The sequence below is a fragment of the Lissotriton vulgaris genome, chromosome 12 (assembly GCF_964263255.1).
Source record: "Lissotriton vulgaris chromosome 12, aLisVul1.2, whole genome shotgun sequence".
Taxonomy (NCBI): domain Eukaryota; kingdom Metazoa; phylum Chordata; class Amphibia; order Caudata; family Salamandridae; genus Lissotriton; species Lissotriton vulgaris.
This window is the reverse complement of record NC_141700.1, coordinates 354,212,136-354,231,714: the sequence shown is the minus strand read 5'-3', so window position 1 is coordinate 354,231,714 and position 19,579 is coordinate 354,212,136. Positions and strand designations below refer to the sequence as shown.

The 19,579-nt window shown below is 45.1% G+C and overlaps 1 protein-coding gene across 7 annotated transcripts in view; it reads left to right on the top strand.

The window, feature by feature from the left end:
• Nucleotides 1–19,579, top strand: part of PHKB (phosphorylase kinase regulatory subunit beta) — a 1,358,073-nt gene that overhangs the window by 1,268,415 nt on the left and 70,079 nt on the right. For all 7 annotated transcript variants that reach the window (XM_086945119.1, XM_086945122.1, XM_086945118.1 and 4 more), the window contains one exon: nucleotides 986–1,115. In XM_086945119.1, coding sequence (XP_086801245.1) covers nucleotides 986–1,115 — 130 coding nt within the window. The remainder of the gene's footprint in view (nucleotides 1–985; nucleotides 1,116–19,579) is intronic.

Below are 19,579 nucleotides of genomic sequence, written 5' to 3'. Positions count from 1 at the left end.
GCCCTGCTCTCCTGTGTTATATCGTTCACATTCTTTCGGTTTTAATTCACATGCCATTTGAAGAGCAACCTGTGATATTGATTATTATGCTGAAAGGTGTCTTCATTGTAGCTTTTGACACTTTTCTTTTTTCTACCATTTTGCACATTAAATTATAGCCGGTTAGGATGTAGCTGTGTTGGTCAGAAGAGTTGCAGCCATATTGTTTCTTCCAAATGCTGTATTGAAATTGATTGCTCCACCATTGATTTAGACAATACCACTAGTGTTTTTCTATCTCAACCAGAGTTTGCAGTCAAACAACCCCTGATGTCAAAAACCTCTAAACTGGACTGTCTAGTAAGAGTCTAGTTCTAGACAGATGCAAGACCTGGCTTTCCCAGTACAAATAAAGAGACAGCTGTTGATGAATTTTAGGGGCGCCTTGAGGTGAACTCTGTCCTTCATCCTCCTCGTGTTAGTTTACAGACTTGAAATATGTGAAAAAACTCGAATCTCATTCCGACTGGATCTACTGTTGATTGTAAGAGACCAGGATTTGACGAACCTGTAGATCTAAGTGCAGCATTTGATACAGTGGACCAACTGGTCTTACTCTTTTAGCGTATCCCTCAGGGATAAATCCCCTACAGTCGTAAATTAATGTGTTAATATATTACAGACTCCTGTTGCCTTTAATCTCTTCTTAGATACTTCTTTAAGTTCAATAAAAGAAGTTTATTAAGAAAACTCAAAGTAACAATACAAAGAACAATAAAAACCGCAAATGATTTCATAAGTTAAACCAAAATTCAGAAACAAAATTATTGGGTGTATGTTCTTAGATACTTCTATTTGACATTCTATAGCAAAATCTTTGATAAATAATATTAAAAAGGTCAATGCATGCAGCTGAACTGGAATTAAAAATGAATGTAGCAAAAATGTACCCACAACGAAGGTAATTATAATTTCAATGATTTTCGACTGTTTTTGATTTTCACAGATGTTGGTTGCACAGACGCCAAATTGATGGCTCCCTGAACAGAACCCCAACAGGCTTCTACGACCGAGTATGGCAAATCTTGGAGAGGACTCCAAATGGCATTATCGTAGCAGGAAAATTCCTACCACAGGTAAACCAATCAAACAAACAAATTGGGCTTTACTCCTGAAATTGGTGGTGTACTGTAAAGCTCATTGCACTTGGCACGATGTTTGAGAGACTTGCATCTCTGTGTAGGTAGATACCATCTGTGACTTTTTCAAAGTGGTTGTGGCGGAAAGCATTCGTAGTTCTGAGATGTTTTTGCGTGCACTTTGCGTAACAAATGTAATGGTGGGTATCTAGCCTACTTATGAAAAAAAAAACTAATTGAGGATTTTTTTTTTTGCAGTTTTGACTGCGAGGTTATGCAGTTCGTGCCCCATTCTTAAATCAATCATTGCACCTAATTCATAATTGTTTGTAGAAAATCCCCACTTTTGAATATGAAAGCATAATTTTGTGCTCATAGTTTGATTTCATAACACCTAAAATTACAGCCGGATGGCATAATTTTAGGTGTGAGTAAATCTTCTCACAACAGCTGGTTATGGGCATTTAGGGATGGTTTCAGCCTAAGGCAGTGAACACCCACAAACATGCTAGTTTGTGAGTATTTACAAACAATTTGAAAATTGTTCCCATCCTGAAAACGGTTGTAGATTTGGTTTTAAGCGCAAACCTCAATACATTGTTAGGAAATGGTAGGGAACACCTAAATTCGTAGGGGTGTAGATCAAGAGGTTCCCCGTCTGGGAAATTATTTCTGTGGCGGTAATGAAGTAACCCCCCCGGCGCTTTTTTCTTTCTTTCTTTTTTCCCCATGTGTTTCACCCAGTACCATGTAAATATGCTCCTTATTTTCAATAAAAAATTACTGAAATCAAAAAAAGAAACTATAAATGCACTTGTGAAGCACATTTAAGCATGTTCTATTTAGACTTCTGCATGTATACTTGTGTAAATGGTTACACTTGGGAATTACATGAATTCACAAAGAACACCAGAACTGCTCACCCTCAGGAGTTGAACTGGATTCCCTGGTGCAGGCCATAATGACTGATAATATGCTGCAAACATTGATATAAGCGTACATTTCTGACTTTAGCCCCGATTATGAGTTCCTCTGTCATTTACGTTCCCTGCGCAAACACATTTACAAGTGTTTTAGTGTTTGTCTTTAAGGATGTCAATTCAACAAAATGCCAGGGGTAGCGGAAGTGACATCATGACTTCACAGGAACTGACTTCATAAGACCTCTGACCCTGATGACATCACATGAAGTCATGTCACGTGACCAGTGATACATATGATACTATAGCAAGTGACATCACTTAACTTCAAAAACACCTACAATAAAAAAAATAGTAATGAAATATACAGAAAAAAATACGAGAGCAGAACAAGAGCTACTCGAGTTACCAACCATAAATTAAATAGGCTGCTGCCATAGTATGGAAGATGTGCAAACATGGTCGACCAGGGCAAGGCAATCCTAGACAAACAGTACAGCACTGCCATCTGCTCAGACATAATCATCGCATCCCCCTTCATAGTCTCATATACCCTATTAGGGCTGCATATATGTATCTGTGTAAGCTCTCCTCCGAAGTTGTCTGCACCCAGGCTTTATGCTAACTCAGCTCTTAACTATACCAAAGGGGATGATGGACGAAGCGCTTGAGGAAATCAAACACTCACCCCGAGTCAACTGATCTGGGTTTAATCTGTCATCATTCTTTAGCTCACTCCACCACCCCAGTTCAGACATGGCTATATGCAAATCAGTCTGACCCTGTGCCTCATGGGAACAGTCCAGCCCGAACTGCCAAGCCATGTCTTCACTGGACCAGAAACAAGCATCCTGGGATCAGTTTCTGGCTAATCAGCCGTCATCAGCCAGGCTAGCTTGAATCCAGTGGCAAAGTGAGCAAGAGACCCACCTCTGGGCATACCCTGCCAACTTTGGGCGAACAAATTGATACCAAAGGGGATGATGGACGAAGCGCTTGAGCAAATCAAACATTCACCCCCAGTCAACTGATCTGGGTTTAATCCGTCATCATTCTTTAGCTCACTCCACCACCCCAGTTCAGACATGGCCATATGCAAATCAGTCTGACCCTGTGCCTCATGGGAACAGTCCAGCCTGAACTGCCAAGCCATGTCTTCCCTGGACCGGAAACAAGCATCTTGGGACCGGTTTCTGGCTAATCAGCTATCATCAGCCAGGCTAGCTTGAATCCAGTGGCAAAGTGAGCAAGGGACCCATATCTGGGTATACCCTGCCAACTTAGGGTGAATAAAGCTTATACCAAAGGGGGTGATGATTGATTGTGTGCTCAAGATACTAGGGTGTCAATTCTTATGATGGCATACTTAGTTCAATGACTCTGTTGTGTAGCAGAGACATGCAGAGAAAATATTATGATAATTGTGATAGTTTGGTTTTATATACACTTGATATGTTTGGCATGTGCATAGCACACTCCACATCATTGCATAGATTTCGTAATAATAATAGTTCTTGATTAGTGAGATCCTCAGCCTTTTATCTGGGAATTGCAGCTGTGACTGCATGCCTTTTACAAGGTGTCTGCAGCAAGTATTTGGCCTGTAGAGCTATTGTACCACCTATAAAGTTATAGGTATTTGATCAGAATAGATGTTTGGGTCTATAAAGGATCTTTCCTGGCATTTTATTGATGGAAAAGTTACATTTGTGTTTTGAGAGACTTTTCTTTATTAAAGTACATACCTGCCCTAAGATAGATATGTTCATCCCAATGAATGTAAACATTGTGAAGTAACCTTGTTCTTTAAGAAGAGACATTGCACCCCAGTTGCTTTGCACTGTACAAAGTAGATTGGTTCTTCTATACAGTGCTTAATTTGTCAAAACCTAAGTGCCAGGGCTCTAGTCAGGAGGCTTCTTCAGCTTGCACCAGTCATTGCCATTGCCGTAATTGCCAATGACAATACCTGCACAACTACTAATCAGCACACTGCTACAAGTGTAACAATTTAGCCTATTCCAGGCACCCAAAGCTATAAAAATAGCTTTGGTGGTAGGTATTAGTTGTTTTAAATTCATACTGAATGCATAAACAATTGCTGTTCGCCTCACTAAATCATACAAACAGCTCCACCAAGTGGCAGTTGTCATAAATGCCAGTCAACAATTAAGTGTCGGTGCAACAATTAAGTGCTGGTACCGAGCACCACAAACCACGAGTTCAAATTAAGCCTTGCTTCTATAACTGTTTTTCCCTTCGCATAATATTCACAGATCACTGAAATGGTTTTCATAAAAAGGCAAGAACACGAGTCAAATTTCATACAATGAAATAAAAAAATTTGCTACTATGGATATACTATATATGTTTAAACATCACCTAATGCCCAAGCTGAACGAAAACATTATTTGTCAGCTAGAATTTCCACCATGGCTCTGACTTTAAGAAAAGTGTTGCTACACTAAAAGCCTTAATACTTTGAATGTCCTACCAAACAACCCAATTTGTACCTTTTTTTATTCACAAACTCCCTTTTTAGGTTTCGCTGGGGGGCGGAGCCGTTAGGCTCCTCCTCCAGAGAAATCTGTAGTTTCTAGTATGGGTGACTTGAATACGCCTCTCTGCTTCATTGGCTAGCTCCATAAATGGAGGCTAGCCATTGGAACAGAGAGGCGTCCGTCAATCCCGGACCAGACACGGGGGCGTTCCCGAGATTCTTTGGCTTTTGCCGACGTCACGCGACGCCGGGAACGCCCCCGAGTCTGTTCCGGCATTGCCGGCACCTCCCTTGCTGCTCGGGTCTCCTTATTTGTTCCTAGTTGCCCCTCTCCCGCCTCCCTCGTCCTCTCCCGCCCCCCTCCCGACGTCCGTGACCTTTCCCGCCCCCCTCGTCCTCTCCCGCCGCCTCCCCCCCCCCCCCCCCCAGAGCGGAGGAGTCTCCCGCCTCCCTCGTCCTCTCCCGCCCCCCTCCCGACGTCCGTGACCTTTCCCGCCCCCCTCGTCCTCTTCCCCCCCTCCCCCCCCCCCCCCCCCCCAGAGCGGAGGAGGGAAGCCCGACTTGCCCAGCATACAGGTTTAATGTGGGCGTAGGATCCTGCTTTGAGAATCTGGTCACCCTACCTCCGGTCATCCCATTTTTCTGTAGCTCCTGTCCTGCACAGCAGTCCATCGTTTGTGTTGTGACTCTCCCGGCTCAGTTACCCGGAAGCGGAAGCGCGGTTGTCAGACGGGTCAATGTCAGCAGCAGCAGCATGGCGGCTGCGATGCTTTTGCGAGTCTTGCGGTGCGCCTTGCCGAGGGCGGGCGGGAGCCTGAGCCTGCAGACCCGGGGGATGAGGGAAGGTACGTGCAGCCTGTGCAGGGCACCTGCTGGGAAAGGGACACTGGCCGCGGCGCTCCTGGCACAGCTTGAGGGAACTTTGGTACAACTTTCAGTTAAACACGGGCAGCTGCAGGGAACAGACACAGACCAGGAGCCGCGATTGACCTGCGGGCAGAGGAGGGAGGACATGTGCTGTAAGGCTGGGTTAGCAGATTACTGCATGTCACACTGGGACGCTGCTTTTAGTGGATCTAGGAACGGTTTTGGACAGTAGGTGTACTGAGGAACAGTCCTTTACAGAAGTTGGACCAAGAGGCACCGTGTGGAGACCTGCTGGCCTTGTCACACTAAACGTAAAACGTCATGTACAGAAGTGTCAGTATTGCCGCTTTAGAAACAAAGTCGGATTCTGAGAAGCAGCAACACTGTCCACTGCCGGTACACTTCCTGAAAAGTACACTCTAATAAACCACTACCACCTGTTAGAACTGCTGGGGTTGTGCCTTTAGAAATAAGGTTTATCTGTAGGTGGCTTTGGGCTTTTTCTTTCTCTGTACAAACATTCACCTCAGCACACAGTACCAGTCTGTATTCTACACAAACGCTTTACACCTCACTGTGTACAATAACTACGAATACGTTTTGGCTGAGTTTGGTAGACTCCAGACGCTTGAGTACTTGAGTTTACCGGAGTGGGTTGGGTGAGTGGGTAAACAATGAACAGTCAGTATAAACAAGGAAAGGCCACATATGATTGGACGACCTTGTAAAGTATTTCTGGCCAGTCTTGCTTTAGCCTTGACAAGAAGAGAGCCCTTCCACGTAAGTAGTGTCCTGGAACTAAGGGCACTGCGGGAGCCTTAGGCTATGGTTACGAAATGACTTCATACCACTGGGGATATAATGTTCCCTCCAGAAGCCTTCCAAGTACACATCATTGCAATTTAGCAATTAAATCCAAGTGGATACATGATGTGAAGTAAGACTACAATGCGCGGTTGTCAGACGGGTCAATGTCAGCAGCAGCAGCATGGCGGCTGCGATGCTTTTGCGAGTCTTGCGGTGCGCCTTGCCGAGGGCGGGCGGGAGCCTGAGCCTGCAGACCCGGGGGATGAGGGAAGGTACGTGCAGCCTGTGCAGGGCACCTGCTGGGAAAGGGACACTGGCCGCGGCGCTCCTGGCACAGCTTGAGGGAACTTTGGTACAACTTTCAGTTAAACACGGGCAGCTGCAGGGAACAGACACAGACCAGGAGCCGCGATTGACCTGCGGGCAGAGGAGGGAGGACATGTGCTGTAAGGCTGGGTTAGCAGATTACTGCATGTCACACTGGGACGCTGCTTTTAGTGGATCTAGGAACGGTTTTGGACAGTAGGTGTACTGAGGAACAGTCCTTTACAGAAGTTGGACCAAGAGGCACCGTGTGGAGACCTGCTGGCCTTGTCACACTAAACGTAAAACGTCATGTACAGAAGTGTCAGTATTGCCGCTTTAGAAACAAAGTCGGATTCTGAGAAGCAGCAACACTGTCCACTGCCGGTACACTTCCTGAAAAGTACACTCTAATAAACCACTACCACCTGTTAGAACTGCTGGGGTTGTGCCTTTAGAAATAAGGTTTATCTGTAGGTGGCTTTGGGCTTTTTCTTTCTCTGTACAAACATTCACCTCAGCACACAGTACCAGTCTGTGTTCTACACAAACGCTTTACACCTCACTGTGTACAATAACTACGAATACGTTTTGGCTGAGTTTGGTAGACTCCAGACGCTTGAGTACTTGAGTTTACCGGAGTGGGTTGGGTGAGTGGGTAAACAATGAACAGTCAGTATAAACAAGGAAAGGCCACATATGATTGGACGACCTTGTAAAGTATTTCTGGCCAGTCTTGCTTTAGCCTTGACAAGAAGAGAGCCCTTCCACGTAAGTAGTGTCCTGGAACTAAGGGCACTGCGGGAGCCTTAGGCTATGGTTACGAAATGACTTCATACCACTGGGGATATAATGTTCCCTCCAGAAGCCTTCCAAGTACACATCATTGCAATTTAGCAATTAAATCCAAGTGGATACATGATGTGAAGTAAGACTACAATTCCCAAAAGGCTTTAGGTTAAGGTATTGATATAGTACTCACAAACCAATGAATTTTCCCTTTCCGCTCTCTTTTTGTTGTTGTTGTAATACATATAAATTATGCTATGGATACAACATCAATAAGAAAATACACCATTAGTGCAGAGTCCCATAACAAGAGCATTGTAAAGGAATACATTTAATTAATTTTTGGATAACGTAGAGAGTGAGTGTTTGTGTACAAGGTGTCTCCAGGTGTAGGACCGCTCTCTACCAAACGTGGTTCCTGGAGCGCGAAGACTGCCAATGATGAAGTATGACACCTGTTGGTGTGTGAGGACAGCCCTTCACATTTTTTTAGATGCCCAGCACTCCCCTAATTAGGGCTTAGTGCTTGTCATTTTTTGGCCACTAGACTCAAAACGACAATTCCATTTAGGGTAGCTTCTTTTTGTGTGTGCATTTTAGGTTGGAGGCCAGTTCACCCTCAATACCCTGTGGCTTCTTGTCCCCTCCCCTGGTAAGCGCCAGGGTGTTTCGTGTCGTTATTGTGTACACATAAACACACTCAAGCAAAAGGTTAAAGGGGCATTATAGTTAGGAGACAATTTAGGTGACAATATAACGTTTTTTAAACTCAAAACCCACCTGAAATTCACCAGTTATAGCTCTCTATAGTAACTATAACTCATCTCCTCGGCATACAGCCTTCTCATCATTGATGTTATTTCAAATTCTAAAGGGATGCTATAAATGATGTTATAAACCATGTCATGAGTGATGTAATATGTGGGGTAATCAGCTGTGCATGGGAAGCAAGCGAGATTAATACCCCAACAGGCATCCAATCCCCGTCGCACATGGCCATTTGACCGTGGCAGCTTGGAGGAGGTTGGCCACAGGGCATGGCCTGCAGCCAAGCCCTGCATACAGCCCCCCCACTCCCAAGGGGTAGCCAACCTCCCGCCGCACACAGCATTTGTTTATTGATTTGTTGATCTAGTACTAGGAGCTTGGATACTCAATAACACAAGCTCATGTTTGTCATTGCATACTCCCATCAAAGGGGATAGGCACAGTTCGAGGTGAATCTGATTCTGAGGGCTGGCATATATAATTCTGATATATGGCAGAAAAGAGGTCACAGTAGTACGTTTAAACTTTATATTACAGTAACGATATGTTTTACGTTTTTTCCCACTAAAAAATTGTTGTATGCCCAGGTATTTAGCATTGACAACAGCTAAACGCTGTTTTAAGTCATTGTATTGTCTGGAATATTGATTAATAACAGGGCACAAATCCTTATCAAGGTGAAGCAGCAGCTCCTTCACAGAGCCAGGACTCAGGCCCCAAGGTCAGGGTTCACATCTCTATAAGATGAAGCATCAAGTGACTCCCAAGGCCAGGGTCTGATTCCAACCAAGACCAAGGGGGGCTCTTGTGTGGTGTGTGTGGGGGGCTCTTGTGTGTGTGTGTGTGTGTGGGGGGCTCTTGTGTGGGTGTGTGTGTGCAAATGCAATACGTCTTGCATTTGCGACAGAGTAAGCTATTGGCATTGTAAATGAGAATGCCATTTATTTATCTGTTTTCAAAACCAACACATAAATAAAAAGTTTGTCATTTACAATGCCAATAGCTCAAACTTTTCCGAAGGCGAAACCGTTGCATTGTAAATGCTTGTTGTTTTAAAGCCTTCCAGACAGCACAGCCTGTGTCACTTGCCTGCCTTTGTACTAGTGCCACCCATCACCGAGGAGCTATGTTTTGCTCCTTGGTGATGGGCACCACTAGTACCAAGGCAGGCAAGTGGCTCAGTCTGAGAATTGGAGAAACGCTACGGTCGGGCACTTATGTAAAGTTTAGGATCAGCTGGAAATCTTTAGGAAGTTAGCCAGTAGATAATCAAGATCAAATACAAAGTGGTCATTTTTCATGTCGTTTTTATAGGGAAATGTGCAACGTGTTTTTCATGTATTGTTTTAAGTAATACCCTCTTTTTATATAAGAAGGACATTGTATTGATTGATGATGATGCTCGGTGATATGCGTCATGTTTGTAACTGAAAATTTGAACATTACAGGCACTTTTGTACTTGTGTTACTGCTAAATGAACTCTGAATAAAAAAGAAAAAGGAACTATGTTTTGCACTCCTAGCAGTATTCCAGTTACACAGTATATCTGAAAGAAACACATAGTGATAGATTCCTTACCCTGGAATTACCCCCAGGCGTCAGACTGGATCCGGAAAGTTTTCGTCAGCAGTACCCCTGCACGTCAGAAGGTGGCGTTGTGCAGCTCCGCGTCCGTCGTTGGCGTGGTCGCCGAGATGACGTTGCGCCAGCTACTTAGACGCCGCCCTTGCACGCTGACCTACCCATGATCCTTAAGGAATCAATAACGTGTACAGATAATATATATGTGAGATTTTGTTTTTCCCCATTCCTTCCTCCTTTTTAGGTTGGAATATGAGATCCGAATAGGGTGATTATCTATAGTTACTGTTGACCTTTCATAATTTCTTGAGATCATTAGTTGTAACCCAGTCATTATAGATTTATGCCCCGCCTCCTGCCCGGAATAAGGGTAGGTACACTTGATTCAGTGGCCCTGAAGAAGTGCCACATATCCCTCCTGGACCATGCAGGTGTGAAACATGTCGACCTTTTAAGCACTTAGCAGGAGATTGTCACTCTTCGTAACACTTCTTTGAAAATCTATACTCACCTGCTTTTAACACTGCCATGGGTACCCCTGATTCTGGGGGAGAGGGAGGGGTGGGTGGGCAACCCCGAGTTGTTTTAAGGGGTTGAGATCGGTAGCAGAATGAAGTGGGATGATGCACTGAGCAATGTGGTCAAGATGTGTGGGATAAAATGAGTGCCTGGGGGACATAACCCCAAGAGTAACTGCACCAAAGGACGAGTTGGCTGTCAAAGGACCATAATAAGAACATAAGCTAGGATCACCTACTTGGCTTCAGGCATAGACCATTCAACTGTAAGGAGTGGGGAAGGGGAAAGGGAGGTTAGGGATAAAAAAGCAGATATATATTCTCCTGCCTAGGGGCGCGCCTGGGCCTTCCTTAACCGCTATCGGATCAACACTAGCTAAATGACGCCGCCCAGCCTCCGGGATGTGGGCATAGTGGCTGTGTAAGAGAACTGATTGACGATTTGTAGGTGGAGTTTGAGGGGAGTGGGTGCGCCGAGGTAAACAACTGTATGTCTTATTTTGTTTTTGTGGAAATCTGCAATAAAAATTATTTCCATTTTTTTTTTTAAATGGGTACCCCGGATTCAAATATCTCCCGGTACCCCTTAGGTAGTTTTAAACCACTTTATTCAACACACCCACTATTGGGTCCCCAAACAGCTGCATGCATCACTATGGTTAAAAAGAAGATCTCTGCTAAGGAGACCTCCTGTGGGACATTGCAGCGCCGTCTCCACGAGGAGCTAAGCCCCATGATGAAGCATGACACCCACATGGGTGTGTCAGGGCAAAACTTTTCAATAAAGAAGATCTCCTCACTTCATATACTTTCCAACCAAATGTCTTCTGTAAAGAAACAGCTACTCTATTTTCGTGTAAATCGTCATGTGTCATTTCACTGCTTTTGTAATTTTGGCCGAACAAAACTGAAAGCAAGGACAGACGGCTTGGATTCAAACAAATATTTTCAACACCAGTGGTCCCTAGAAAGTGAGATGGAAACCAAAGAATTAATATGGAATTACGTTCTAGGGAAGACATGGCTTGGCAGTTCAGGCTGGACTGTTCCCATGAGTCACAGGGTCAGACTGATTTGCATATGGCCATGTCTGAACTGGGGTGGTGGAGTGAGCTAAAGAATGATGACTGATTATACCCAGATCAGTTGACTGGGGGTGAGTGTTTGATTTGCTCAAGCGCTCCGTCCATCATCCCCTTTGGTATCGCTTTGTTCACCCTAAGTTGGCAGGGTATGCCCAGACGTGGGTCCCTTGCTCACTTTCACTGGATTAGCCAGAAACCGATCCCAGGATGCTTGTTTCCAGTCCAGGGAAGACATGGCATGGCAATTTGGGCTGGACTGTTCCCATGAATATCCAGTTCCTTGTGAAACAAACCAAGCTTTGCCTGAGCCCCCTGTTTGTTCTTTCCCCTTGTTTTGTACTCTATCTGCTGAGTAGGATACAGGATTGTGTCCCAGTTTATGTATTTTTGTGTATTACTATGTTAAAACCTACAAGTAAATATTATCTGGGCAAGTCCACGAAATATAGCTACGATTGAGTCTATATTAATTCTTTGGTTTCCATCTCACTTTCTGGGGACCACTGTTGTTGAAAATAATTGACTCCCAAGGTCCCTGGCCAACTTGTTTGGTTGTTGTATAAAATATATATATGGATTCAAACAAAGTCATATAGCTCTGTTGTCGGACAAATGAGTGGCAGAGAAACAAGTCACAAGTCTTTTTAAGTATGTAATGCATTTTAAGGTAATCTTGCCTGTATTGATTTTGTATTCCAAAATGCAATCATAAATCACTGAGCCTTTCTGACTGTGGCCTGTTGAAGCCAGGGGTCACAAGGGTACTGGCAGGGGTCGCAAAGAGCAAAGCAGGGGAAGCACCGTGTGACCCCTAATTGACGCCCATGTTTGTCATGGCCTGCGGCTGAATTTAGATTTTTCCCCCTGTAAATGTCAGCCAACCATCTAAATTTAATTGAGGAAATGGCCCTGTAAATACTGGGAAATTCAGATTTTGGTACCGATGGAACTGAAATCTGCACAGTATGCCTCATTTTGCAGTGCTGAGCTTGAAGTCAATTATTTTTGTATTTCCCTGATGAAATTTGATCCACGGGGAATCAGTGTATATATGGAGTGATAGATGTATGTATTTGCATGTATGTATGTATGTATTTGCATACTTATATAGCACTGTACTGCCACCCAGAGGGATCCTGGCGCTTTGACTCAGCAAGCCGAAACCACCGATGCAGAGCTCATACTACTCTTGGAAACAGATGGGTTTTCAGCCCTTTTTTGAATGCTAGGAATTCACCCTGACTCCTTAGCGAAAGCGGAAGAGAGTTCCAGAGTCTAGCGGCCGCAAAGCTAAACGACCGACCTCCCATCCTTATCTTCTGATTTCTGGGGACCGTCACCAGACATGCAGAGGAGGAGCAAAGGCTCCGCGATGTGGAATACCAAGAGAATAAGTTCTGTAGCAAGACTGGGCCCTGTCCATGTACAGCTCTAAAAACCTGGCAGGATGCTTTAAAAAGGATCCACTGATGAACAGGCAGCCAGTATATATCCTGTAGTGCCATGGTGGAAGAGGCAGCGCGCGGTCGAGAAAGTGCCAGCTTAGCTGCCATATTTTGGACCCGCTGCAGCCTGCCCACCAGCATTCTAGGCGCCTCCAGGAGCCGTGCGTTGCAGTAATCCAATCTGCTTAGGATCAGGCCCGCACTACCTCTGGCCTAGCCTGCGCTGGGAGCAAAGGTAGGACTTTACGCAGCATCCGAAGCAGCATCCTGCAAGTGGCTACGGTTTTGTTAACGAAAAGGTCCAGTTGTAGGTTGGGGCCAAACATGACCCCCAAATTTCGGGCAGACTCTGCTGCAGTCACTGCCCCGGAAAAAGAAGAGGGCCAGAAATCATCCGGTAGTGAGCGCGGGACACGGTCATTGGAGCAGTACAGCACCTCTGCTTTTGATCCGTTAAACTGGAGAGAGTTGGAACGCAGCCAGTTTGATGTGGCAGTCATACAGCGGTGAAATGTCTCTAAGGAGACAGCGTCTTTGCCCTCCAAAGAAAAAAACAGTTGGGTGTCGTCGGCGTAATTAAACACAGAGAAACCGAAAGATTTTATCAATTGGATCAGAGGGCGGAGGTACAGATTGAATAGTATCGGGCTGATGGCCGAGCCCTGCGGCAAACCCTGCCCAACTTTCCGCACTTCCGACTTGAAAGGCGGCAAAGCCACCACCTGCAGTCTGTTGTTAAGGTATGAGACTTACCAGTCCCTGGCCAGCCCCGTAACCCCGATCTCCTCCAGTCTCTCAATGAGGGTGGAGTGGCTGACCGTGTCGAACGCGGACGACATGTCGAGCAGCACTAAAAAGGCTGTCCGACCTGTGTCGACCCGCGAACGAAGATTGTCTAACACGGCCACCAGCGCAGACTCCGTCCCATGCGCTGGTCGGAACCCAAACTGAGCCACATCCATCCAGATGTTATCCTCTAGGAAACTGGATAGAGAACGGGTAACCAACTTCTCCAAGATCTTAACCGGAAAAGGGAGCAAGGAAATGGGCCTGTAATTTGACAGACAGGTGGGGTCAAGTGTAGGTTTCTTCAGGAGGGGAGAGACCACCGCCAACTTCCAGCTCTCCGGAACTGTCGCGGTGACAAGCGACTGATGACAGATGGAATACAGAGGGTAGAAGAGTTCTTCCTGGAATAATTTCCAGAATTTATGCGCAAGAGGATCCAGCCGAGAGCCTGATGACACAGTCTGTGCCAATTTACAAAACTCCTCAAAAGGAGGAAGAGAGAAGCGACTCAGCTGAGGTCGATTGGAAGGTTCACCCGGAGCTCCCGGACTAAGGGGGGAGCAGTTCCGCCGGGGTCGACTGGGAGATTCCTCCAAGGCCTCCAGGCTAGAGGAGGGGCAGCTCAGCTGGGGACGATTGGATGGTACTCCCGAACCTTCCAAGCTGAGAGGAGGATAACTCAACTGGGGTTGACTGAAGGGTTCCTCCGGAGCTCCCAAGCTGAGAGGCAAACAACTCAGCTGGGGTCGACTGGAAGATTCTTCCGGAGCTCCCACGCCGAGAGGACAACAGCTCAGCTGGGGTCGACTGGAAGACTCTTCCGGAGCTCCCAAGCCGAGGGATGAGCAACTCGGCAGGGGTCGACTGGAAGGTTCTGCCGGAGCTCCCAACTGAGAGCAGCATGGGGGGCCTCCTGGGGGAGCCCGACTAGATAAATTGTCCGAAGGGACCGACAGGGGCGAAGCCCCACCAGCAAGTCCTCTCAGAATCGTGACGATCTTATCCTCAAAGGCGGCTGCTAAAGAATCACATAAGGCCTGTGAGACTGGAATATTATTCATGGCTCCAGTCGGGTGGGAAAGATCATTCACAATCTTAAACAAGGTCTGTGAATTGTTAGTCGCCTGGTTTAGCATATCCTTCAGGTAGACTGCTTTAGCACAATTGATCTGTGCTTTATATTCCTGTAATGCTAGCCTAAAAGTGACTTTCGCTGCATCTAAGTAGTGCTTCCTCCACGCCCTCTCTGCCCGCTTGCATCTCCGCTTCAGCTGCAAGAGGTCGGGGGTATACCAAGGCATAGCACGGTTCTGTCTAGATACCGTCCACTCCTCTGAGGTCGTATCTTTCGTGAATCGGTCCATTCATGAGTATGTGATATAAAATGAGCCCTGTCTGGTACATGGTCCCGCCAGTGCTCTGGGACATGAGGTGCATTGGCAGACTGGTGTTGGGACGATCTGTTCCCATGCTCTCCAGAGCTTGTGGATTTGCATAACTTACGCAGATAATAAAAAAATTTAAAAACACCACCTGAATTCCAGTGCACGTTGTTCATTCACTCGCTTTATAATATCCACACTCGCAAACTTACTGTTTGTCTCACCCGCACACTCAAGTGCTGAATTTAAGTCAGTGGTTTCCAGTGCTCGGAACTGGATCTTAATTGTCAGCACCTGTACCTATGACCGTCTGCCACGCTGTGGCCCTATTTGTTTAGTTCAGAGACGAGCACAAGTGTTGTTTATTAATTCAATATACATTAAGAATGACTGATACCTGCCGCTTAAGCCATTCTTTTAACTTTGGGGTCCTGCAATTGTTAGGATTGTCAAACATGTAAGAGTGTGACTTATTAGTTATGTTGTTACTGTAATTGACAGTGGCAATGTGCAGTGGAAGTGGCCTGCTGAGTAGAGCCCAGCCACTTTTTTTATACAAAGTTATCACTGGCACACACTCTAAATCATACATACACAGTACATCTCACACATATATACACACACACACACTCTCTCTCTCTGCTGTTAAGAGCTGAATTTCTCATCTAGTCATTCAAAGGCAAAGCATAGAGGTTAAACGTTCCGCCTCTGTACACACCCCATCATCACTATTAGTTTGTTTTATCGCTTGGATCCTTCCTGGAAACTATTATGTGGCAGCATGCGCATATTTTGGGGTTTAAAGGCCAGCTGCTGCAGAGCAGTGTAGTAACTCGGACTGGATGTCTGATCTGCCCGCTGTGATTTCTGCTTTGTGCTCCCCCGTGGTTGACTTGACAGTAAGCCCGCCCGTGTGGTGGAAGAGATAACCCCCGCCTCCACTCCATCTTGCAGACACCTCTCCAGGAAGCCATTTTCATACCGAGGGCAGCAGGACTGTGGGTTGGCGGCACAAATGAAGAGGCTGCACTCCGCCTCTCTTGTTTGTTTTAAACCTGACTGGAATCACTTGGGTGCATCATTATGTTATACATTTTATTTATTTGTATATATTTTCTCATGTAGCATCCTTTTTAAAAATGGTCAATACAACTACTGAATGTACAGAGCATTTGCTGCATACACTATAAAGCTTTACCCCCAGGATCAACGACCCAGCAGAGGTCCTGCTGATCACGTGTTTATTTGCTTATTGAAGTATTGCATCCCTGTTCTCCATACGTTTACTAACTTGTTCGTGATCACAAGTAGGGAAGACAGATTTGTGTGTTTCCCTCACCCACGTTGCCTTGTGTGGTGGGTGTATGAGTGTCTTTCCATTTTGCTGTCTCCATTCCAGGCCACCACCAATCCTGAGTGAGAGGTAAATGCAGGGCAATAGTCGAGGGTACACTGCGGGTATATGGCGTCTAACCATCAGTGCCTAATTTGTAAACATATAAGGGCCAGGGCCCTTATCGGGAGGCTTGTAGTCTCCATTGCCACTGTCAACTACTGTAACCACACAACTACTAACCACCACAGTCCTACAATTGTGACAATTATGACTATTCCAGCACCCCAAAGCTAAAAGAATGACTTTATCATTGTAATCATTTTTAATGCATATTTAATTCACTGTTGCTATGCTCATCTCTTTATTAGACAAACAGTGGCAGCATGTGGCAGATTCTCATAAGTGCCGGTGTTGAGCACCAGAAACCACTGGCTCAAATTAAGCACTGCTAACCACTATTTTCCCAGAGTGGATGCCATCTACTTGTCCCAGTGTAATTTTCAGACAACAGGAGACTTTCAGAAGTGCCTGCACATTGTCTCCTTTCCTTACGAGCAGCAACGTACAGGCAGGGAGGGGGCTTACCAGTTTGTAGCTGCGCCCGTAACTAAAGACAAAGTTGAAGGGCCATCAGACCTCCTTTTGTTGGAGTATCCTGGCTCGGAGCTTTATGGTGCCTCACACCTAGATGCAGTGGAGGAGAAAAAAAGGCTCACATCTTGTTATTACGTCACAGGAACTTAAGAAAGCCATGCTTTTGACTTTGTTCAGTCCCTATATATAAGAGCTATGCATGCATTCTAAGAATGTCAGATGTGTTGGTCTGTCCCAGTATTTAAACAAATGACAATTTAAATACCACTATTTTATTTTATTTCTTTTATAGCACTTTAGCACTACTCATCCCAATACATGGTGTCAGAGCTCTTTACTTCACACGCACACATTATACATTGATAATACATCATGTTTGTACATTAGTGAACCGGATGTGTACATAAGACAGTGAGGTTTACAAGGTGTAGGAGCCATATGTCCTTCATAGCTCATTGTGCTATATTTAAGGATTACAATTTATGACCCACAAGTAACAAAAGGATCTCGGAGTTAAAAGCACATTTACCCATTTTCATAAAATAAAAATCTGTCATCTGTATGTTACATAATGTGTTTTGCAGAAGACGTATTATCCCTCTTTGCTACTTTGATTCAAAACTGGAACTAGACAAAACACAGATCTCTCCAACAAATGTTAGCCTATAGAGTTATCTTACTATTAATATTGTTCCCTGAGATTTAGCTGCCACACAAAAAACTCTGCAGCAGGTGCCTTAATCCCATGAGATATTTTAAAATTCAGACTTTGAAGGCAAATAGGCAGAACAGATTTAGTGCCACGTTTCTCCTTGTTGCGAATTTGTTTGTGGCAGGGTTTAAAAAAACAAATGTATAATTTGGTGACCAGATTTTGTCAAGTGGCGTCAATTTTTTGGCTCAACCCCATTGCAAAATCTGATTTGTTGACTATTGTAATGCGCTCAAATATACTCATAATCGACCTGCTAAACATATGTGAAGTCTTAAGATCGGATGTCATTTTCTGTGAAGTCATGGGTTCTGATGCCACTTCCTGTGATGCCACATGTGATGTTACGCGCCGTGATGTCACTTGCTTACTGCCTAATTTGGTTAGTTCCCCCACTTCTTTTTTTAGGACCTGTGCTATGGGTAAATGCTTTAAAATGTCTCAAAAAACGGTTTAAAAGGCTTAGTTCCTGCCACCATTGTTTAGTCTCTTGGTAGTTAGTTAGGTAAATCTGTGCACTCTTTGTATTGAATGTCACTGGTTCAAATCCTTTTTTGGGTCACTCTACCTTTAATAATTCTCAGACTGTTAAAATGAAACCCCCCAGTGTTAGGGTGTTTTAGCAGCTTTTAGAAGCACCGGGAGACAGTTAAGGTTTTCGTTGGAGCTGGAGTTGCCCCCTCCATGACTATTGTTGCCTCCTACCCTCTGCTGCTCCCTGCTCTTTTGCTCTTTTCCACTCCTTCCACCCGCGCCCGACTTGTCTTTTCCACTCCAATCTTTCTGTTTCGCAGACAAGACTCCTGTGGTTGGTTTCTTATAATTCATCCAGTACGGTGCACGTTTTTGGAGAAGATCATTATGTTTACAAGTCTCCTTCCTCATTTCTTGTCTTAATGGTGACCAAATGTGCAGCTGTGCGTTCCTACGTCATTCTAATGAGTCAATTAACCTGTTTCACTTTCTTTATCATCTGCCTTCACCTCCACCCTCTCCGACACCAGTGTGCCCGTGGCCCAGGCATGTCTGAGCAAAAGATAAGGAATACTGGTTTAGCAGGTGCTTAAATGAACGCTGACTGGGAGCTGCCGAAATGGCAAAGAAGTGACCGATGTGCATAAAGATTAACCTTGGGCGCTAAACTCCGCTCCATTCGCGGAGTTTCCTGCACTCAGCGGAGCACGCGGAGCTCCCAAAAACTCAGCTCCACGAAGCTTAGTTTTTTCCTCGCTCGCAAAGGTCTAGTTGGTGAGTGCAGAAAATCAACCTTCTGGCGAAATTTCTCAACATGGGCCGTCTGAATTCTCAATGCGAGTGATTGCGTCAGGTCGCAACCACTCACATTGAGAAATCTTTCTTTTGCACTAAGAAAGTTGCAGCTCGAGTAGAAAACTTACCCGAGAAGTAGAAAGGAAGCTGCCTTTCGCGATGATTTGACAGCGCGGGACAAACACCCGGTCCTCAAAATGACCTTCTAGGGCATGACCCTAACGCACTCCGCCATGGAAGTACTCTCCTAGCGCGGCAGAGCTTTTTCACACCGAACTCTGTGAACTCCGCCCAAGTTTAATAAAGATACTGCAGTGGAGACACACTTTCAGACCTACTCTAGGGAATATTCTGAGTGGAATGCCGCCATACCACTCACCCACACCTTTACCCTAGCACAGAAGCACTTTGAAAACTGGTGGAATAAGTCATTATGCTTCCTATATCCGACCCACTCAGTGTGGTGTGTGTACATATCAAAAGTGCCTTTTAATGTTTGTTTTATATAGAGCCAAGACAGGACTAGATTACCTCAGGCACTCTGTTGAACAGAGATGGGTTCATTCTGTGTTGCTGTTACAGGATGGAGATGTTCACCATTCTGTCTACTACGTTTTAACCTGTTCACTAGTCTTCTTTGTTAATAAAGTTGGAGCAAAATGTAGTATCGTGTTTAGTCGCATAAAGTGAGGTTCGTTTTGAAGTTTTTTGCTCTTAAACAAGCTGAAAAGAAATTCAGGAGAAACTATGCATAGCGCTCCACCTATGTCATCTTTGGTCAATCCTCAAACTCTA